Source organism: Rhea americana, unplaced genomic scaffold (assembly GCF_003343005.1).
Source record: "Rhea americana isolate MKP2758 unplaced genomic scaffold, rheAme1 scaffold_35, whole genome shotgun sequence".
Classification (NCBI taxonomy): Eukaryota; Metazoa; Chordata; class Aves; order Rheiformes; family Rheidae; genus Rhea; species Rhea americana.
Genome location: NW_028186479.1, coordinates 3,039,051 through 3,062,816, shown reverse-complemented (window position 1 = coordinate 3,062,816; position 23,766 = coordinate 3,039,051). Strand labels below are relative to the sequence as shown.

General features: G+C 39.2%; 1 protein-coding gene across 1 annotated transcript in view; it reads left to right on the top strand.

The window, feature by feature from the left end:
- The first annotated feature begins 2,386 nt into the window (after positions 1-2,386).
- OSBPL10 (oxysterol binding protein like 10) overlaps positions 2,387-23,766 on the top strand; it is a 146,108-nt gene continuing 124,728 nt past the window's right edge. Inside the window, exons 1-2 of the mRNA XM_085311800.1 lie at positions 2,387-2,419; positions 4,474-4,556. Of these exons, the coding sequence (XP_085167926.1) occupies positions 4,528-4,556 (29 nt within the window). The 5' untranslated portion in view covers positions 2,387-2,419; positions 4,474-4,527. The remainder of the gene's footprint in view (positions 2,420-4,473; positions 4,557-23,766) is intronic.

Genomic DNA, 23,766 nt, shown 5'->3' with positions numbered 1-23,766 from the left:
GTTCAGGCCCGCTTCCTCCGTGCGCCCGCCCGGCGGCCTCGCGCTGGCTCCGCGGCGGCTCTCTGGAGGGGCTGCGGCCGCGGCCGGGCGGGCCRCGGCCGTTAGCCTCGCCCTCCCCGGCAGCGGGCCGGGCCCAGCCTCGCTGGGCTCACACCGAGGTGAGAGGTGTCCGTGGCGGAGGGCTGCGCGCTTGCGGTCACCGCCTCCTCCTGCACGGACCCCACGCGTTTAAATGAGATGCGCCGCGGCTATGTTCCAGGTCTTCTGTGACCATATTTCGATTCCTTCGTCCGCGCTAGTGTCGCTGAGGGGCCTCGGAGCACGTCTGCGAAGCACCGCGGTGCAGAGGGGGCTGAGCTGCCACGTACTAAAGCAGGTCAGGCCACCGAGGGGGGCTTAATAAAAGAAATAGGAACGCTTTCAAATACTCCTTTCACGCTGTTCTCCATCTTCCATGGAAAAGGGTGCGCTGTACAATTGGTAAGGGAGGGTGGTGGTTAGACATCTGTGACAGACTATTTCATGTCTAAGCTGTGTTTCAAATGATGCCTTACAGCTGCATTTAATAATAACCTTGAAACACTCACATACAGTGCTCTTTTCTAGCAGGGTGCACAGGCATGGTGTCCCCCCCCTCTCTTATATTGTACTGTAATATTTCAAGTCAATGTCCATGGGGCTTTTCATTTTAGGGAGTTGTAACAAACTTCTCCTGTGCCTTTTCCAAGTAGCTTGTGCAGGACCTGATGGTGTTAACTGTTTGGAAAAGCTCCTTCACTTAGAGGCTACCACAGACAAAATCAATGCACTAGCTAGGTTGCTTTTTGGAGTCATTGTAACTGAAGTGGCCATAGCTGCTACCTGATGTTCTCCTTTCTGCTCAAAAGCGGGGTGCACATGTGTTTAGTGTCCTTCATCTTGAAGAATCATCAAATACAGCACAGAAGTACGTTGCAGAGGCAATGTACTCGTACTGTTCCAAATGGAGATTTTTACCTAGGAATAAAGTATTGATTAATTTAAGCTATCTCTCAAGTAAGAAGTGGCCAATGCTTTAAATAAAAACATTTTAGACAACAGAGAAGAAAGAGCAAGAAAGAAAATTTTTGTTCTTAAAAGAAGCGCTATGGTTAATGTTAGCAAGAGCAAACTGAAAAAACACGTTTGTAGGCCTCATCTGCAGACTGAGGCAGATATGTTTGAGCAATCTGTCTGTACTGATTTAAGACATCTTCACATTCTAGTAGTTTGTACCAATCTCAGCTGAAGATTCTTACCCTTTTCTTCATGTTGACAGAAGAAATTACCTTCTGCATCTTCATGGCTTGAGTTCAGAGTCTGGCATCCCAGCTTAAATTGTAACGGAGAGGTGGGATTAGGCGATCTCAGGGAAATCAGAAGGGTAGCATCATTTGTAGAAGAGCACATGTTCAGAATGCAGCTGTGGCAGTCCATGTACACATGTAAGCACTGAAAACATTGATGAACTGAAGTCATATATACTCACATGAATATTCCATTCTACTGAACATGCACAACAGATGGCCAAAAGGGAAGTGACAGACAGCTGGAAGCTCTGATACATCAAGCGAGACAGCTATTTGCCTGGAACATAGGTGTTAAGGTCCTAAGATTTTGGACTTTGTATTGAAGCAGCTGAGGAACAAGCATATGTTCCCTAATGCCAACTGTTCTACAGCAGCAGTATGAGTTCTTCTGGCAGGTGAAACAGGCATCTGGGACTTACAAAAGCACTGCTAAGATTTGACAGATCATATCTGTCAACTCCCCCAAAGATTCAGTCATTATTCACTTTATTGTGTATCAGAAAGTAGAGGGTTTGGTATCTGAACCTMTAATTCCATTACAGGGAAAAAAAAAAGAGAAAAAGAAAAAGAAGATTGATAAAGACAACAAAGATAAAATTTGGATGGGGGATAAAGTAATACTAAGTTCACTGGTAAGTTCTTATTTTACGGAATAGGAGTGCAGTTTTTTTCTCTGTATTTAAGTGGTTCATTGCTCTAGTGTCTACAGAAATTAATCTTTTTTTTTTCTCCCATTATTTTATTTGACTTTACATATGATGATGAAAAACACAGCATGGATTAATCATCACAAGATTGCGAAGAATAAAGGCAGTATAGGGCTCTGATGTTCTCCAGTTGTATGTGCTAGACTACTTACATGCAGAGTCACTGCACTATAGATTAATCTATTTTAACTATTCTAGATAGCACTAAAATATCTGTTCTTTTGCTTTTAGGAAGTTCTGTGTTCATCTGACATCCTACCATTTGTGTAAACCTGGAAGCTTCTTTTAAAGCTAGTAGCTAATGAGATATGTCTGTTGTAATCTACAACTGCAAAGAGTCCTGTACAAAGCAAAAACATATGGCAACAGGAAAATACAGGAAAGGTACAATAGTTAAAACATTTTTAGTATGAATTGCTAATTTCTGAAAACAGTCCTGATTACCTGCCTGGAAAATTTCTGTTTATAATGCTGTATTTCTCATTGAATAGATTATTATACAAAACATTTTTATTAGGATACACTTAAAAGTATTAAATAATGATTTCCTTTCATTTTCTTCTTAGTGTTCTGTGTGAAAGTTAGGAATCTAATTAATAATTAATTAGGTAATTTTGGCACTGGAAGCTATCAAGGTCTTGAAACACCCCTTGAGTTATCCTAAATTTTCCTACTGATTTCATAGGAATTTCTTCTGTATACATACTGTTGTGTGAGTGTAGGACTGGCAAAACTATATGACTTTTGTAGTAGTATAATCTCATTAGCTCAGTTATGAGTATGGATTAGGTAGCATGGCTCAGCTTCTCTGAGTAGATGACTTCAGAGGGAAGAAAATTAAGATTTATTAACTATTATTTTCATAAGATGTCTCAGTTCCTGAAACATTTTATAGACAGATGGGTGAGGTCCCTGCCCCATTTCAATACATATAGATATAATTGAATAATAGAATTAAAAAGGTGTTCTGAATGTCCCACATTTTGGGGACTTTTTGAAGATGGACAAAAGGGGAATGAGCAAGATTTGGCTTTTAGTTTTTCTTTTTTATTCCCAATGACTGGTGGGTAGCCTGAAGGTCACAAAAAGACAGGCATATTAAGGCTAGCAAGTGCTAAGAGACACAGACATTTTTATCTTCTCTTTTAACTCAGATTTCCTTCCCACCACCAACTCCACCCCCCTATTCCTCATCATCCTTTCTTCACGTAACCTGCTTGCCCACCTCTTATCTATGCCTATTCTCTTAGTTCTCCACTCGTTTATTCATTTAAAATTTTCTCCCTTATAGCCATTCTCAGCTCATACTCCCCAGTCCTACTCTCTCTCTGGCAGACCATTCTGCATTTTTGAGGATAAAAAGTTATGAGAAAAGAAAGATGTTTTGAGTATTAAAAGCCATTTTACTTCTCCTTACATTCAGGCAAGTATAATCACTTTATTTGTAGATAACTACCCACCTTCTGCAAGGTTGACAAGCACGTTCAATATGTCAGTCTTCCACATACAATATTCTCCATTCCCAAAGGAAAATGATTATTTTCAGCTTTGCTTGAAGATCATACTGCAGCTTGACAGAGATTACAAGATAAATGCAATTGTAGCCTAACTTGGACCTGAGGTCAAGCACAAATTATAAAGCCTAATGGATAAGTAGAAAATACGGAAAATAGATGTCTCGGTTTTGATTCATAAAGACTTTGTATCTTACAGGTCCTGCAGGTGCTGTTTTCTAATAGCTCTCTAGTTCTCATCTGTGAAGGCAGATTTTTGTAACCTGACACCTAAGCAAAACTGGGAAAAACAAAGAAATACAGAATAGAATTCATGTATGTGTATGCTTATGACCCTGGTTCCACCTGCCCTGCACCTTTCAATATTTCAGGTACTCAGCGGTCACCTTATTTAAACCTAAGCAAGACAGGGGTTCTCAGTGGGTCAAGAAGTTTGCACAGCTTCCTTTTCTTTTACTCATAACTTGTAGTTAATTGTATCTTAAGTCCATGCAACAGAAGCAGCAAGAGGCCCAGAAATATCAGCGTGTAGTCCTAACTTATGTCATTGAGGCAGATGGAGTCCTCTCCCTCCTCGTCATGGTGCACTTCTAACAGGAAGCCTGTTACTGACAGTCATTTGTGACCAATTATTCCAATAAGGCTTTGTGTTGCGTCATTATTCCTTCATTTGTTATGGCATCACAAACCTGTTGGTCAGTAAAAAGGCCCCTTCCTCCTTCAACTGCTCATTCTCCTCTCTGTACCTTTTCTTCCCTTGTGTTGACACAACTGTTTCTGAAGTCCATATAGTGAATATGGAGAACTGGCTGGGTTTGGTTGTTTTTTCAGCTTAAAGTGTTTGCTGAACGGCAGTCTAAGCCCATAACATAAGAAGACAAATATCTGACTAAGCAACTTACCACAATTAGATTTTTATTCTAGGATACAAAATCTAAACATGAAGAAGAGACATCAGGAAATGGAATTATATCGGCAATGCACCACCCTGATTTTGAGAAATACAGGTGTGTACTAAGTAAGTGTTTGTAAGAAATTCTTTTCTGCCTTCCATTCTTATCTTCTTAAAGATGAACCAGTCTTCATCCCACCTGATTTACTGAACCACTCTGAGGGCATGGAAGGAATGCTTTCTTTCTAACCTTTCCCCTGCAAAGCAAACGATAACAAGACCTTTATCTTTTGAAGCTAGAAGAAGCAATGGCAAAAGAAAGTAGGGCCAGTTCACTGCTATTTAACAGTCAGCTTTGGTAATTTACAAAGCATAGATCAGAACCTATGATACGACCTTTACATCCAGAGACAAGCTAGTTCCTCCRTTCTGGTACTTGTGGCAGCCACGTCCCACTCTCATCACAGTTCTGCTTCACATACAACATTTGCTTGCATAGTTGTCCCGTCATGGACCTGGCTCCCTCCAGATAATGTGTTGACTAAGTCTCTTGCAAACCTCTAAAATCAGCCTTGCACCACTGTGCAGCCTTGATCCACAGAACTGTCTTTTTGTAGTTAAACCGGGCTCTTACTAAGGACAATAAAGTATAATTTAGCTCTAGGAGGAGTGAGTAGAGGCCATTTACTAAATAATATTTATTAAATAATATTTATTAAATTCTTTAAAAATTGTTAATCAAAAAAGGTTTGTATGATGTGTCAACTTTTTCCTGCAGTATATTGACTGCTAGGGAGATTATTGCAAAAAATGCCAATAAAACTAAAACTTGGATCTTTAGATAAATGGTACTGGCTGGTGTCCATAGTTACATAACATGTCATCTAGGAACAAAAAGAATACCAGATCTCTCCATGCATGTACCATTATCTCATGGGGTGCTGCAATTAGGAAAATTTTCCTTTAACTCAAGTGGAATGGTTTGTGTCTTTTTGTTTATGATTGTGATGCCCTAGATGACTACAGATCTGCTGCAAATTTGGACAGCAGTTTCTGTGGATTTTATTGACATCATTGCCTCCACATTTTAATTTAAGGGAGTTTTGAGTGCCATTGCAAGTGCTTAACAAGCAATAATGAGGATCTTCTCAAAGTTGCTATTCAGTATGACTGGTTCCTTGGGTTGCTGTGTGGATATATGCAGTGTGTTAGCATCATGTTGATACTAGGCAACTCCGGAGGGCATTTGGCCTTGGTACATTATTTCAGTGAAAGATCTCGTAATAAGGAAGTTAAAATGTCTTCGATGCTTTAAGTAAAAACTGATTCTAGCTGGTCAAGCTGTTAAATGAGCATCTGGTCAGTTGAACAATGGAATCAAAAGTTCACAGATACAATTTCATTATTGTGGATAATGATTAATAAACTAATAAAGAGGGTTAGCTGGAGTAGATTTATCAGAAGTCGCCTTATTCCCCATACCTCCAAGTCTGGCAAACGCTTCTATTAACATGCTGGGGAAGCACAGCTAAGTGACTGCACAGCTCTCCCATCCATAATGGAATCTGATGCACTCTCAGACCATCTGTGATCAGTATAGATCCCCATATAGTTTTGCTTTAATATGCTCTAGTAACTTTTGCTACATCCAAAATTAATTTTTACCAGTATGAAGCTACACTTCAATTTGAATAGGTTTTGATAAATAGCCTTAGTGCTTTCACTAGAAATTTTTGTTAAATCAAGATGTGAAGTTTAGAATTTCCAAAATGAGGATTGAAACAGTGAAGGCAGTTTCATTAGCATGCTGAGTGTTGACCTAGATATGTATGCCTTTATTTTTATTTACATATCAGATATTCAAAGCCTTATGCAGACTGAAGAAAACATCCAGATAAAGTTACTGTGAAAAGAGATGTATTGCCTGATTTTTTGAAATAATTATGTCCCTCAATTCCTGCTGGATCAATGGTACGCTGACCTGGAACTCTCAAGAGGTGTTTCTGAAAGTTGGTTTGTAACTGCTTAACAGCTTTTCATTGACACAGACCATGTGGAATTGCATGTAGTTCCACAATTGATTTTTTTGCTGCATTCAGATTTGATTACATGTCAGTGTCATTTTTGGAACTAATTTGTGAAGTGTCTACCGAGAGAAACTGAACTGGGAACCCTGGAACAGGTTTTTCACAATGTAAATATTTTGAAACAATGAAAATTCACTGTGAAACTGTGAAATGCTAAAATTTGAGAGTAACTATTAGTTCATTTTAAGCAAAGTGAGAGATTGAACATTTAATGAAGCAAGGACAGTAAGATACAAGAGAAAGGTGCTCTATTTTTAAACAGAAATGCTTGCTAAAAAGTTTTTCCTTAACATTTTAGCTAAGCTGCTGTCATGGCCCTCAGTGTATGTGAAGACTCTAATTGACCTGATCAATTTGTAATCATCTTTCCTTGTAACCCTCCTCTGCAGCTCTTTCCCCCATTTCCCTGGCTTTGGCTGCCTGTGTTCACAGCCAACTGTGGTATGGTGCAGCTGTGTAACCTTGGATCAGACTGCTCTGAAAACATCTAGGTCATGAGAAAGAACTGTGAGAAACCTCATGTGGGACCAAGATGTGCATTTCCACCCATGTACACTCTACCTATTGGCTCAGGAGCTGCATTTCAGCTCAGAGCTTGCTTGTTGTCTGATCTATGCTGTAGGTATGTGATGCCTAGCATTGTGCATTGATAACCCCTATCTTGTCTTCCTGACTTGTCTTCCTGGCTTGACCTTGAACCTGCTAGATGTCTGCAGACTTTTCTGACCATCAGTGAACTTCTGGTTGAACCTGGGTACTGTTACGAGACCTGGTCTGCTCTTCTTGTTCAGGTACTGTGGGACTGCACCCTTGTTGCTGAGGGTGCTGTGCCTGCCTGCTTTGCTGTCCCAGCTCACCTTTCTTTGCAGAGCAGCTCATTCATGCTGCTCCCAGACAGCTGAAGCTAAAATATTTTTATACATCAGCTTTAAAAGCTATAATCATATAGGTGGACTTAAAAATCACTTTTAACACAGAAAAAGCATAATTGTTTTCTTAGTGGATGCACCTGTACTGGTCGTGCATAGGTGAGAGCAGAAGTAAGCCTAACAACAGGACAAAGATCACTTGCATAAAAGACAATTATTTGTGTTCTTGTCTGACTTCAATCATGTGAGCAGTCACAGAGCCAGCTCATTTGAGTAAAGTTATGCAGGATCAGGGGCTAAGGCCATAAGGAGTAACAATTAAAACATGACTCACTCATAACAAGGAAGATACATACAAAGGGCAAATTATTCCATATTACAGAAGTATTTAAGAGTGGAAGTGAAAACATGTTCTTATTCCCTTGTCCTAGAATTAAAGCAAATCACTCTTTTATTATGTGAGACACATTAAAAATAAATCAGATAGGATGAGGGAAATAGGTACCTATAATATATTATATATGAAAAGTAYGCTATACATGCCGAGCAAAACTAATACCAGCATTTAACAAAAAGCCGTTTACTAACTCTTCATGCAAACGATAAAAAGCCCAGTAACTAAAGCTAGCCAAAGCTGTATTAGCTTTGACATAAACATTTTRCCCTAACAGGCTCTTGAGAGACTTAAGAGAACTGTCTTATCTGATGGCTCTACCTGGGCAGTCAGGCTGGTTTAGTTACATCTAAGGTGACATTTTTGAAATCTGTGGTTCTTCATAGCTGGAAGGATGTTTGGGAGCCTTTAGGCTGAATATCATGCCAAACTGGCTGTGGATGAAAACTGGGTTGTGGGAGATCACTTGTGTAAAGCCATATGATCTAKAGGAAGTCTACTATTTGGGTTTACTGGGTGCCAGTGATCCCAGGAAAAAAGTATAGGCTGAAAGAGTAAAACAGCTTAGTCAAACAGTAGTTCTYGTTCCTGCACCGTTAAGACCTAGTACTGCTTTGCTTGATAGAGATACTACCAATATGACAAAAAAGTGTGTTTCTGATACATATGGACTAAAACAAATGTTAATCAGTAGTAGTTCCTTTAAGGTCAGTATGGACCCCAATAATAGCAGCAGAACTAATTAAGACACCAATCTGAGACAGCCTGCCAAGTGCAGTACTTGCAGGCCCAGGGATTCACATCGTATCTCATGCAAGAGGTATTTTACTGTGTTAAACAGAGCAGAAGCAGAGGGAGGAGGACAGGATTGACCTCTACCAGTAGCCTGAAGTAACTGAAAATCAACAGACTGAGCCATAGTGGCTGTCAAAACAGTCTGTGGGAGGCTTAATGACCAAAGCCATGTAGCTGCTGGGAAGTTTCTTGAGCAGATGTAGGCCCATGCTGACCCCAGACAAAGACTTTTATGGAGTGATTCAATAAAGCAATAGTAATTATGGTCTTGTTTCTGTTTTCATCCCTTTTTCTAGGTAGTAAGTAGTAATRAGTAATCCTGTAAGGGATCAGAAACAGATGATGATCTGATATCCAAATAAATGTGATTCTGAACCCTTACAGGATCACTCATTTTAAGGTTTACAGTACTTACTTGCAACAGGAATTTCTAATGAGATCTTTTCTATGAACCCTGTTTCCTAGTCTTTTCCACCCACAGTGCTTAGTGCACTTTCAGGATGTATCACCTCTCTGTGATGGAGGTGGTACAGTTTCCCTGCTGCCTCTGGGCTCAGTCAGTGGGATGCAGTTTTACTTCTCACCAGCAGTGGGCCGTTTTTTACTGTTACCACTTAGATTCGTGCTGCTGCAGGGCTGTGCATCCAAAAACAATGCAAGTTGTGCAATCCGAATATGTGCAAAGCCTGTCTGCTTTGAGCCTGGAAATCTCAGTAACCCTCGTGTACAGTACGTGCAGTGTAACAGTGAGAGTAAAATCCAAACCCTGTTATCAGCACACCRAGCCGGCATGGAATGTCCCACATAGAACCAAGCTGTCTCAGCTAGTTGTTAGCTCAAGGGCGTTGGACATTATTTATCTCAGCTGCAGATGATAAAAACTCCCATGGGGGTGTTCTAGCTTTCTGTTTTTCTATTCAGTGGTAGAGTTTATTTATGCGTATTAACCTCTCAAGTATAGACACTTAGGACAAATCTAGCATCCGCAGTAACTATGACTGATTTCAATGTTTTTGTTTAGATAGGAATTATACACTTATCATAAATGGTGAAAGGCCAGGAGGTTCTGAAACAGCTTTCTAAGATGGCAGCTAGCCAGCTTTAGTGCCTTTTTGGTAGGTTCTAAGTCCGTAAATCAAAGCTTTTCAGTGTACTTCGCATCATTTGTTTTGAACAAAAATTTAACACTGCCAAGCAATGGTCTGATCTGCAAGATCAGAAGTGTTTTTCCATTAAACTTTAGTGCCTGCTAAGACCTGTGTTAGCAGATACAACAAAGGCCAGTAACAGTAGAACAGACTTTTGAGTGCAATTTTCTAATAGGAAAATAATATTAATCTGCAAAGAATGACTTCCACCAGAGACTAATTTAGCACACTGTGAGGGAGGAAACTTCCTTGGAATTAGGGGGAATCACTGTTTCCCAACTACAAAACTTGTCCCATGCAGCTAAAATTCAGCATAGGGGAACTTCGCTGGATTACAGTGTTGTATGCGGGCTGGCTGAGCCAGAGATCACAGTGGAGACAAGAGAGGCATGAAAATGAAGGTTTCAGTCAGTTGGCTTGTCAATTGTTATTGCAATTACTAAAGATGACTAAATGACTTGAATTAATCTTCCACTTTGAACTTAATTCAAGTCTCTTCCCTTTACATCTAAGAGACACCTACATGTTGTTCCTAGCAAAACCAAAAATCTGTGGATATTGTCATTGATTTTAACAGCTGGCTTAGGTTACTGCTCAACACAGGCATTTCCAAGAGAGCTCTGAGTTCTGAATTGCTGGATGTTGCCTCAGTTAGTTTGCTGGGTGTGGAAGAAGCAACATGAAAAAACATCTCTACATATTTGTAGAAAAAGAGTGATGAATCATGATGAGATCAACAATTTCATCACTAACTTTTCTTTCCTTTAATTTTGGATAGAAAACACTTCATAGTTTGTGTTTATGTGTATTAATGTGGTATTCAGACTTAAAATAATGTTCTAGTGCCTAAAGTATTAATTCCCAGAACTCCTGGTCTGGTTGATTTCCTTGGGTAGAGTTGTGCTGGGATAAAYGGTGAGTGTATAAGATGCAGTCCTGTTGATTGACAAAAAGGTGGATTAGAAAGAATTAAGTCTGATCTTTGTTGATAGGAATAACATCCAGTAAATATCAGTAAGCAGATACCAGTAAATATCACTAGAATATCACAGTAGCAGAATTCTAATTTTGAATATGCACAAGGGATAAATCTACTTTGTTGACTCTCAGAGTCATCAATATGCCACAAATTAATGTTTTGAAGCTTTTTTTGTATAGAGAAGAGGCTGTAATGCTCTTTGACAATATAATTTGTATTAATTTGGTTAAAGAGAAAAATTCTTGACAAGTATGAGCAGGAAGAGACTATCTTCCCCATAATTATCCTGATCTCTGCAAACTTTTCTTCTCTGCTCTGATATTCAAGTTTATACCTAATACATAATAATGGATACCAGGATGGTGTAAAAAGCATTTTAATTGAAGAATGAATGAATATAGTACATAATGAAACCTCTTATCCTTTGTATTTATTTTCTAAACTATTATGAAACATGCTGTATCTTTTAGAAGAAATATTATCAGTTTTCTTGGAGATACAAGAATTCATATTTGCTGCTACCAGAGATCATTCACTGTCTCCATTTTCTTGTGTACCCATAACGTCTATTGCATGACTAATTAAGCTGCAATAATAACACTGAACTTAGTAATGTACTTTATGGCTTTGCTTTTAGATTTGCAAGAATATTTATTTGAAAGTTTTTAACTGTTCAAATTGTTTGCCCTGAAGGCACTAAAACGTGCATGACACGTGCATGCTCTGACCATTTGAAGTTCATCATCAATAATCCAATGAAAAGTCTTTTGAAGTGTAGGAGCTGCCCAAATTATGGTGAAATGGATAATTGACTTTGTAGTCATTAATTACCATGTTAGAAGGACATTAACTGGGCACAGTCTTGCACCTTAAAATCTTGGAGATTTTATTAGAAAATTGGATTAAATAAAACAAAATAATTTAGCTTCTTCTGAAAGGAGAGAGTGAAATATATAAACACTTCAAAACAGGCTTTTGCAGAAGTAGCTGAAAGATTCTGAGCATAGATTGAGCAAAGAAAAATCCTTGGCATTAACCATGTGCCCTAAGTGTTTCTTCCCTTTGAGGAAAGGGAACAAGTCTGCTTTTTAAATRTTTGCTGAATTCTTTGGAACACATACATAAGTGGATCTTCTTAATGATGTTTGAATCTTTTGGTTCTTCTGTTTGCTCAGTGACTGCCAAAACGGTGAATGCATTCAGGTTCTCTTCTTATGCTATGTTATGCAAGGGGAACTTTTCTAGAAACATGAAATGTGAAGTGCTTGTACTTCTCCAGCACTATTCTGTACTCTGTGAAGACTTCTGTGATCTCTAGGAAGATGTGTTCAGAACATCCTGAATGACTTTGTTTTYCCTCTACCTCTGAGTATGGCTTACTTAGAAAGACCTAGGATGTCAGTAACTTTTAATCCAAAAGTTGAGCTTTTTCTTTTTCCTTTGACACTGTTATAACTTATATAACATAATATATTATGTCAGTGGGAAGAAGCCTACCACTGTGAGGTCTAGGTCCTATTCTATCTTCTATTATTAGTGGCTTTTTATTAGAAATCTGCATTTCTGGTGATACGTTAGTATTAAGCTGGCTGCTGCACCACAAAGCTGTATACTTTTCCCATTTGCTTTCTAGCTGATAGTCCATTCATTTCCTGGTACAACTCTTATGAGCAATTAATCAGACTTAATGAAGTTCTCATTGTCTCCTTTTTAATTTTGTGTACCCTACTGGTGAGGAAACCCTTGCAAAATGACCTAATGTATTAGATTTTTGCTTCTCTTTCTACATGTGTTGTGGCATGCTTTCCTAGAATGTGCTGGCTATCACAGAATGTAGGGTTCCTTGCATAATTCTGTTTGATTTTGAGTTTTGTATGCAGATTCCTCATTTGTCTGGGGATGTGAACTGATACCTGAGTTGCGCTTTTTACTGGCATTTTGAATTTTCAGTCACACTGCAGAATTAAAGTGCTATCCATCCACYAGAAGCCTTGTTCTGGAGTGAGTAGATCTGGAATTAGTTCTAAATAATGAATGTGTATGTATATGTGAATGTATATGAAAATAGTTCTAAATAATGTGTCCAGATTTGATTTGGAATATTCCAATCTCGTGTTTTCTGAAGCTTTTTATTTTTGTCATAGATTTCAATCTTTTTTTTTTTTTTTTCCTCCAGGAGAAAACAGCATTGATTCTTCATTTTTCATTCAGCCACATACACTTCTAGGGTAACCTTGTACCCTCAATAGAAGCACATTTCTGTGTTTATGACAGAGCTGTTGCACTTCTTACATTTATATATTGCAGCTTTGCTATTAGTCTTTTGCCTCCTTTGAGCTACGTTAACAGGAGATGTCTAAACATATCACGTACTTCAGCACCAGCCACCTTAAAAAAGATGACAAYCTTCTTGATGTCATTTTTTCTTTTAATGTTACCCACTGCTTTTGTATACACAGTGCAACAGTGTTTGAACTTCCTTCCATTGTCTGCTGTGTTTCTAGAGAGTTACAGCTGTGATTGAGCCTTTAGGATATGTATTTTAATTTTATTTCTGATGCTATGCAACATTAAGGAAACTCTGGGACACAAGATGCTTAGCAGAGATCAGCTACGTTAAGTTATTTGATTCCAGCTGGGTCTGAAATACTTGATCTCTATTATACAGCACAAATTTCTTAGAGGCACAGTTCCTCACAAAGAGTGCCACTAACAGTATGGAGAATGTAGAGAAAGTTCAGAAGCCAGTGAAACAGGGAAGTCCATGCTTCTGTTCAATCCTTCTGTGCGTGCATTACTGGGTAGCTAAGGGCAGCCCTGATAAGAAAAAAACTTATTCTCCAAGGAATGAACAGCAGTGGTATTGTGCTACCAGTTGTAGGTGAAAAATATACTACCTTGGTTATATGTTACAAATTGATTTTTATCTTTTTTTTTTTTTTTGATAACTGATACTTCATAGTACTTGCTGGGTATATCTATTATATCTACCTCCTCGGTTCAAGTTGAAGCAATCTGCTCTTGGCCAAAGAAAAAGAAGCCAGTAATCTTGGCTTTTGTAACTTTAAATAAAGCAGAGAATTTTCCTGAGTAAAGAGGCTGATGCAAGATTATTTTTCCACTTTTCCTCACTTTTTTTCCTTTTGGCAAGACTGAAGCCTGAGGACCTGTATTGCATTTAAATAACTTAAGAGAATTTCCACTTTTGAGGACTGTACTAATTATATGCTAAGCAAAAACATTAGGAAAAAAACAAACTGGAAAGAAATTTCTTTGTATATTTCTTCCCATATTTATTAGTTAGTGAGGCCATTAGCACTTCCACATATATGATTACAGTTCCTATGCTCTGTGGAGAAGAGAAAATTACTTGACTGCAAGTAATGCATCAGAGGCATTATGCATAAAGTTTATGTAGATGGGAGTGGTATTTCCCCTCAAAACTACTAAATTAAGGAAAAATAATTTTAAAATCCATAGTATCAGTTTACCTTTTGTACCAATAAAGCTTTTTTTTTTTCTTTTAAACCTATCTTGCTTCTTGTATGTTGGTATGGGTTGGCTTCTAAGTTCCATTTTCCCCTTGTAATAACTTGTTAAAGTTCAAATTCCCCTGAAACATTGGTTAGCTCTTTGCTATCTCTGGTATCTTGTTGATGACTTTGACTTTTTTTCTGAAGTGCTGCATCACCAAGCAACATCAATTTTAGAATCATAGAATTGGTAAGGTTGGAAGGGACCTCTGGAGATCATCTAGACCAACCGCAAATGAGTGGCCCATACGGGGATCAAACCCATGACCTCAACATTATTAGCACCATGTTCTAACTAASTGAGATAAACCTATTTTCCTTCTATAGTTGTATGAGAGTGAGAAAATCCTCTAGTAAAGTCAGGAGTTTTCTGTTTCTTTCTTTCTTACAAACTTCCTGACAGTTAACTGCCAGGATTTTGACACATGTGGTTTATGTGCAGCCTCTGAAGACTGCATCTAACCTAGCCTTTTTTGGCAAACTCCCCATTACACTCTTAGGCTGACAGTGAAGCAACTCCACCTCCACTGGGAATTAGAAAGTAGACCAGCTGCTTGTGTTGCTATCAAAGTGTTGTCTAAACTTGGTTAGACTAGATCTAGCTGGCATAATAAGGCAACAGCAGCTGCCAAAATCCTTGCTGATGCTCCTGATCTGGTGCTTCAGTCCACAAAGAAAAAAATCTAAAACTCTTTCAAGCTGTCTGATTTATCCTTCGCATTGCTTCTCTTTATGAGCCCCATTTTTCCCTGTTACTAACAAAAATCTATGCCATTTATTGCTGAAAGCAGTATGAATCTGATTTCTGCCACGAATGAATCTGGCATCAGATTAACTTGGTACATGGGCTATGGTTTTCTGTAATAAGACCCTATTACAGTTTATGAAATACATGCTGTATATGAGTTTATTTATAACTCCAAGGTGCTGTTTTTCCATCTTCTGAAAAAAGGAGACACATGATCTCTTGAAGGCCTTTCATTTTTCATTTGATATTCATACTAAGAAACATTTTTTTTTCTATTTGCTTTTCATGAAATGTTTTGAAAAATATGTGGACAACTGATAGAATTATTAAATCTGACATCAGACTAAGTGAAGCCTAATTTGGATGGGGAATGTTCTTATTCAGGCTCTTTAAAGCTTTATAATATTGTTTGTTTACATCTTTAGCTCCAATGACTTATAAATATTTGTGAGAAGATTGTTTTCTTAGAGATCCAATGCTTGTCCTGTCAGTTAGAGGTTAACTTCTCCTGATTAGGATGTCAAGGTCCCCCAGAAGTAGTTCCTATTTTCCCCAGAAGAACAGCAGAATCAGACCTTCTTTCTTCAGTTTCACACCAGCAGGATATTGGATAAATTAAAACAAATTTGTCAATTCTCTATATGTCTTATAAAGAAGAAAGAAAAAATGGGGTGAGTGGGTGCAAACCTCTRGTTTCTTCCTCTTATTGTCATTACAGGTTGCTAGTTTCTGGGATTTGTTTTACCRATTTTGAAGACTCAATGGTATGTCATTTTCTGCAGGCTTAGCTCTATTTTTAGGCTATAAGCCAGTATCACTGTAGTAGTGGGAAGTTTATGACTGGTTGAAGCTGGCAGAGCTCAGAGTTTAGAAAATCTAGATTTGTGAAACTGCAGCTAAGGAGTGCTTGTTTCAAGCGTCCTCTGTGAACAAGACCCAAGGTCAAGAAAAGTTAAGCTGAAAAGGAGCAGCTTCCTGAACCTGTAGTTTGCTTGCTCTAAAAAATTAACGTATGTTTCACCTTTGAAATACAGGCAAATACTCTCATATCAAGCTGGGTATGAATGCACATTGAATCTGGCAGAATCAACTCTCAAAAATCAAAGATCAAAGCTGACAGCTGGTTTTTAGAAACTGGAGAGACAGAATCGTAATTCAGCTCTTTTCATGTATGAGGTTGTCTCCCCTGGATACTCCTGTCAAGGCTGAGTGTGATATGACAGAGCAAGTAGTATCTGTAAATTCACCAGAGGAGGGGGGGAAAAATTATGGGTATCTTTTTCTTTCCAGCACCCAGGAGAGAATTAAATAAATGACCTTGTCAGGCTTTTAAAAACTTCCGTTTCTGGTGTTCTTCAGAAGCAGCCAAGTTAACATTCAATTCTGTGCTGCGGAGTCCTGCTGAATACAACGTGGCCTATTTGCTGTATCAGTCTTGAACCTGCAGACCACCAAACAAGTAACTGAGCACTTTCATTAAATAGATTATATGATGAATGCTGCCTTTATACATTTTTTTAAAACTAATCTTAGTTTTTGTGATATGTAAGAAATTTTTGGTTTGCATTTTTTTCACAAGCTTATTTGCTGATAGCTGATAATTTGGCTATTAAAAATCACTCAGTGGTGAACCCTGATAAACAAAATGTCACTTTGGCTTGGGATAATTGCAGATACCACATGTTCTGGAGTTAATTAAAGTACAACCTCCAAGACTGAATCCCCAAACTATAAAAACCCAAATTTTGGACACTTACATACTTATGTGACTAAAGTAGTTTTATTGATAAAATAGTTTTACTGGTAAAATTTAAAATGGAATGACTAAAAATATGCCAGGAATTTATCAGTTTTACAAGAAATTTACTTTGATGGCAAAATGCAGTTAAAATATAGGTGTCATGATTTGCTCTTGCATTTCATGTTAATATTAGTCATTAAAAAAGTAGGAAACAATCTGCCCAACTTCTAAAACACTGTTATGGAGAGAAGAGTGAATAGAATGATTGATTTAATAAGAGGTTCTGCAGTTTGAGAAAGTGTTTTAGACACACTCAGTTGTTTGGTATGTCTCTGTATATTTCAATAACACATATTGAAATACCGACCAGTATTTGTTATGCAGATTTTACGTTAGAAAGGAGCCAGTCATGTTGCATAAGAAATTTCTATTTGTTTCAATTAGGTTTCTATACTACTTGCACAATGGAGTCTGAAATTAGTAATCTGAAATACTTTCTGCATAAGTAGTTGTTAGCAAGTTTTAGGTAAGTTAATTTTTCTCCCCTTTTCACTCCCCAAAGTCTTAATGTTTGTGTTTTGTTCTTTATCTCTATTGCATAATTTTCTTTTCCTTTTTTTTTTTTTTTTTTAAACCGTTACCCTATTATGGGGCAGATTCTAATACTAGTCCAAAATAGTACTTGAAAGTGCTATTAAAGATGTTGTGAATAAAAGACAGTTCTGCTGTGGGTCAGTAAGGGAATTACAGTCAAGCCCAATTTGAATCAGACTGGGTTTTAAGCAATAAGATACTGTAAGGTGTTATCTAATAACTACAGAAAGTGCTGGTGGTATAGTATGAGATCAAAACCCAAGTAGTGTAAGCTAACATTAAATTATTAGTAAATATATGCTCTGCAGTATAATATTTCTATAGCAATAYTTCTAGGATGCAAAAGTAGTTTTGAAAATTAGAAAAAGTATAGAAAATTGTAAGATTATAGGTGCACAGATATTTCATATAGAAAGCCACCAAGCTGGCTGGTTTTACAGTGATATACAGCAACATGCATTATTAATAATAAATACTGAAACTTGACAGATTCCACTGGAACCACGCATCTCTCCAAGGAGATAAAAGGGGATAAAAAAGGAGCTTGAGCACTACTTCCAGATATGATGCAGGAGTATGGGGACCAGTTAGATTCAATGTGGCCTTAAATCTGAATTTGGCACTTAGTAGTAAATTTGCCCCATGTTTTTCAAATCTCTAAATGTTTACCTATACAGATAGAAAAACATTAAAAATGCCTACATCATGTTAATATTTGGTATATTAACATTTTTGTACCCATTCCTGTTAAGGAGACTGCACTGCTGCTATCTCATGACAGATAAAATATTCCTCTTGGGATTTCTCCTGAACCTCCATGTTGATTTATTATAACAAACAAAAGCATTAAGGTAGAGAAATTCAAGTGGGGAAAAAAATACAAATGTTTTGCTTTCAGATTCAAAATTTATTCAAAAATCATTATAGGAAGCCATCTTGATTTAAATATGTTTGTAAAGGAGGTGATCTAGCTCTAATCTAGATGACTTTTTTTTCATGTGGAATTACAGCTTTGCATTTTAGGGTTTCTGTTATCCAGTTTATATTAGAAAATCTCAATGTTTTCTTCTGGCCTTCATGTGTGAATGAGTCTATTTTAAGAACTATATTTGTGACTACCTATAACAATTGTTCAAACATCACTGGCACAGAATGTGGTTCTTCCCACCAACTATACAATACGTACTGTCAGCGCTATTTATGCTCAGTTTCTTTATGCGCTGACTTCCTATCTGTTTTCAGCTGAAGTTCAAAAGATTGATTCTAGCTACACAGAAAAWTGCTTGCATCACAGTTATCACACACAGCACCTCCCCTACGCACATTTAATCACATCCTTTGCAAATATACATAATATGAGTTAGTATGCTCTCCAGCCAACCACCCCAGAGTTTGTGCTTCAGAGGCTCAGGCATTCTGATCAAAATTGTTTCAGCTGATTTAACCTGCAAATTACAGAGCAGTGCAGTGCAGCTGAGTAAACAAGCTATGAGAAGTCTAGTTGTGGCAGCACAAATCTTAGTCCAGATGAATTTGCTCTGCCTCATGGCAGAGTGAATTACCCTGCACTGAGGTCTCTGCTTCCCAGGATAGATTGTTTCTGGCAGCCAAGCTAGTCTGGATATTTTTACACTATGCCATGTTTCTTTTGACTGTTTCCCTGTCACTAGCTTTAAGTTAAGCAAGGTTTAGAGCAGGATAGTTACCCTGCTGAATGAGAAGCTTGGATGAGAAGCTGCTGATAACAGGATGAAGGTTGGCAAAGAAGCATGTTTACTGTACATTGCAGGCTTACGGGCACCAGGGAAGGAGAATAGGATGCATACTGTTCAGCAAAGTTCACACTAAAATTGGCAAACTACTAAGTTAATGGTAGCTTCTATATTTTCTTGAAATTTTCTTATCAGAACTGTTTTACCTATGGATGTTATGCTGGTTAAATCTAAGTGAAACTATTATATAAAATAGAACATAGTAATGGTATTAAAATTCTTGTGCTGTGTTATGAAAATGTTCAGATTAGAGGCACTAGTGCTACTTTTAGACCTTCAAATCCAAGAATCTGTGGAAGTAGAGCTGAGGAAGGACTAGGAGAATGTGCTGTTGCTGTGCTTTTCTCCACCTGCTGCATTCACGCTCTGGCACTTGCTGTAGATGATTGGGAAAGGATTAGTGAGAGCAAGCTTGGCACAGGTGTGACTGTGATGTGGACTGAACCTTAGGGATTATGTCTGATTCATTCCAGTGCTGGTGTCTATAGACAGCAGTGATAGAGGTACACAACTGCATGTTTTTGCTTAAGCATTGCCTGCAGCTTAGTGACACCTGACTTTAGTCTCACAAAGCTTGTGGGAAATGAAGTGTTACCTCAGGAGGACTCTCTAAAGCCAAGGAGGAGATAGCCAAACTGAGGAAGCCTTGTGTTGTTTCCATAAAAGAGGTTCGGTGTTTAAATGTAGACCAGGCAGAAGCAGTTTCTGTAGTTCCTATAGTTAAATTCCTTCATAGTACTATGACTGTAAGAAGTTGTGTGGAAATATGATGGGAGGTGGAGGGAAGAGAGAGAAGAGGAAAAGGGAACTGAAAATTAGTTATAGAAAACTGTTAAGGAAAGCCAAAGTAAGAAGATCAAGAAATGTAGAGGGATTGGGAAATAGACTGTGAAGTGGCCTTTTTTCTGGAGGCTAAAACTAGGTAGCTTAGCAAAGGATGGGGAAACTTCTCCTTTTCCTGATAAGAGAAACTTATCTCTATTCACTATTATCACTATTGTATTTGATATATTGCCAGACCTTTCACTCCGTAGAAGATAGGATAAGTAATGAGTTACTTTGATTTTTAGGGGGCTCTTAATGGATGAGGCAAAATTTTGCTTTGAGCAGAGAGTGAAAATAGCGTACTTTGGAGGACTGTGAAGTCGCAGCTGTGTTACCTTGGAAACAGAGCCCTCATTAGGCCAGTTGCTGTTAATGGCTAATTAAGAATACTTGTAACAAGGTATGCATCATGCTGGATTGCATTAGGCTAAGTCAGTGTGCATTACCCTAAAGTCGAGCTCTTCTAGGACAGACTGTTAGCTAGTAAAGAAGTACAGGTTCAGTCATTTTGAAGAGCTTTAATGACTTAAATGAGGATAGGGCCTCAGTGATACCAAGACTGCTGTGAAAACTTGCCTGACTGTGCTAGATTGTAACAGTATGTTCATACTAGGAAAGGAAAAGGAATGGAAAGGTTGGATCTAGCATATTCTTGTGCTTAAATACAATGCAAAGAGCTAAATCTAGTGCCAATGTTTGACCCAGAAGGACCTTTCCTTAATAAGTGGGAAAAAATCCTTAACATATGAACAGCTGCACTATAGGTCAAACCAAAGGTTTGTATCCTGTATCCTAGCCCTGTATCTCATTCCTGCCAGTAGTAGATGCTTAGAGAAAGTCAAGAACGTGGCAAAGATAAAGGATTATTGCATCAATAAAGTAAGCACATAGTCTTCTGGAAGTTGGAAGCCTAGGGCCTTTCTGAACATAAAATATCTCCAAAACACTGTGGTGAAACTTGTTTAAAGGTTCTTTACAAATAATTGTCTAATTGCTTTTTAGAAAAAAAAAACTTTCTAGACTTTTGGAATCCAAAAAGCTCTTGTAGCAATAAGTTCCATAACTACAGATCATGTTAAAAAGTATTTTCTTGTGCTGATTTTAAACCTGCTGCCCTTATAGTTCTTGCTTCATGAGAAACAGTGAAGAATCATTCCATATGAACCTTTTATAACCATATCATCAATTCACAATTTTATATACTGGTTGCTTCTTTTCCAACTGAAAATCGTATATAGTTAGCTATCTCCTCATAGAAAAGCTGTTTTTATACCTTTTCCCCCTCTACTCTGTCCTATATTCCCTGTTGACAGAATATTATAAATGCAGATTATAGACACTGAATGTACTATAGATTCATATAGCAGCATGCTGATATTTGTTTTCCTAATGAGCTCGTCACAGATGTTTGACTTGATTACCCTTGAACATTAAGATGCATTTTCCAGAGGACTATTTAAAATGACTCCAGTCTCTTTTCTGAGAGGCCATAACTAATTCACGCATAGTAATTTTTTCCCCACATGTTATACTCTTTTTTTTTATCAGCATTCACTTTCAGTAGCCATTTTATCAGTGAATTAGCCACTACTGTGAAATCCTTCTGCTATTCTTTGCAGTTAATTCTAGTTTTAACTATGAATCAATGAAGGAATTAGGATTTAAGAAGATACAGGATAACATAGATCTGAACTCAGAGTTGTGGGTTCCCTCTATGTGAAAACTGGCTGTTCGTTCCTGTGTTTTGTTCCCTRTCTCTGAACTAGTTAATTTGTAAGAGGACCTTCTATTTTATCACATCACAGTAATCCTAGCAGCTGTGAAGAATGGTGTGGGATTCTGCAAAATTATCCTGGGGTATAATACATTTACAGTTTGTTGTCGCTTCCATTTCAGAAACTTGATAATGGGCATGCCATTGTGATTTGGGTTTTATTGTATGGAAACGTAGTGAGAGTATTGAAGGCTTCTCTTCCTGGCATAATCTTATTCCACTAAATCCTGTGGAAGGTGGGAAGATTCATATTCATTCAAAATGTAAAACATACATAGTCAATGTATTGCAAAGGCTGATGAGAGATGACACTGTCATTTCATTAAAGCATTTTGTTCCACTGTTTTGGGCTGTAGTTGCAACTGATTACGAGGAGAAATGAAGGGAGGGTCTCGTTTGTATCTCTAAAGAGAAGGGCCTGAGCAAGGGATGCCTTCTTCATTCCAATGTCTTCTAAAAGCTATGGTCATCAGAAGTAATGGAGCTAGCTGAACTTGAGAAGGAGGATTTCCAGATTAGGGACCTGGAGTTCCTATCCATAGTAAACAATGATAGGGGAATTTTATGTGAACATCTTAAGTAATAGTTCTGACTTGAAAAGTTAGTTACTCTGAAATACTTTAAGAAAATAACTAGATTTGTAATCTTCTTCATCTGTACTGCAAGAAATGTACACTAAATATTCCACCAGTGAAATACTAAATTAAAATTCAAGTCTCCAGACTGTAAAGTCTCAATATTTAGCTACAACATAAGAAGTTTAACTACCCAAAATTCAAGATCAGGCCCAACACTTCAGCTACCCAACCACAACACATATGGTAGGATTTTCTGGAGGTAAAACTGGGAGAATCTGGTTAGGAGCCCTCCTCTCTATGTTGACTTGCGTAGGGAGCTTAGGCCTCTCACTGTAAGCAGATTTGGATCACTTGAGTTAACTTCTGAGGTGTAGAACAGAGAGTACATGATATTTGGTACACTCCAAGTATCTGTAGTACACAGAAGTGTAAAACTTCCCACAGGTTTAAAGCGCAGAAGCAAAGCTTGGTTTGTATTTTTTTCAGGCTGTGTGAGCTCCTTTATTTTTCAGGTCTCCACTCATAAAACAGCATCAATAACAGCTACCTCTCTGGTATGTTGTGAAGATGCACTCTTTAACAAATTTGAGGTACTTGGCTACGGCAGCAAGGATGCCTGTTGACTTGATGTGATGTAACCATATAGCTTTGTACCTGGCTTACTGTACAAGAATTTGCATACATTTTCGCAATGATCCTAAATGCGTAATAGAGGTTACGTCCTCTGTTTGCAGGAGATGTAACCCATACCAATGTTCTCTGAGCAGCCTGGGATCAAGGGCATGACTGTACGTTGACGGACACGTCCCGCAGCAGCAGCAGCAGCAGCAGCGCGCTGGGCACCGCCGCTGCGCTGCTCCCGGCTGCAGGGCACGCCTGCCCGCCGCGGGCAGGGGCTCTGCTCTGCTGCGTGGGCTCTGCTGCGTGGGCTCTGCCCCGCGCTACGCCGTGCTGTGGCAGTGGCCTCCCCGGCGTCCTGCTTCACGGGGCAACGCGCGCTCGGGCGCGTGGGTCTGCGCCAAGCGCTCCCCTCGATGCGGCGCGGGGCACAGCCTCACGCACCTCCGCCGTTGTTCCCGCGTGGGTGCCGCACCCTGCACGCAGCCGCCGCTTCCCTTGGCGCCCACGCGGGCGCGCGAGGCTTCTGCCGCGGCGTCCCCGCGGGCACGGCGATGGCGACGGCGGCTGCCCTGCGCGCTGCGCTCGCCCCACGCAACGCCGCCGCTGGGGGCGCCGCCGCGCCGCCCCACGCGCGTGCGTGTGACACCCGGCCGCCCAACGGCCGCCCAGCGCCCCCGGCCCGGCGGCGGGAGGCGGCGGCGGCCGGGCCCGGCCCCTCGTCCCTCGGGCGCCGCCCCTCTCCGCGCCGCCCACGAGTCAGGGCTTTGCCGGCGCTGGCGGCAGCCGCGGCCGGAGCGGGCTCGCACCCTCCGCCGCGGGGCTCCATGGAGAAGGCGGCGAGCGAGGGCGGCGGCGGCGGGAGCAACA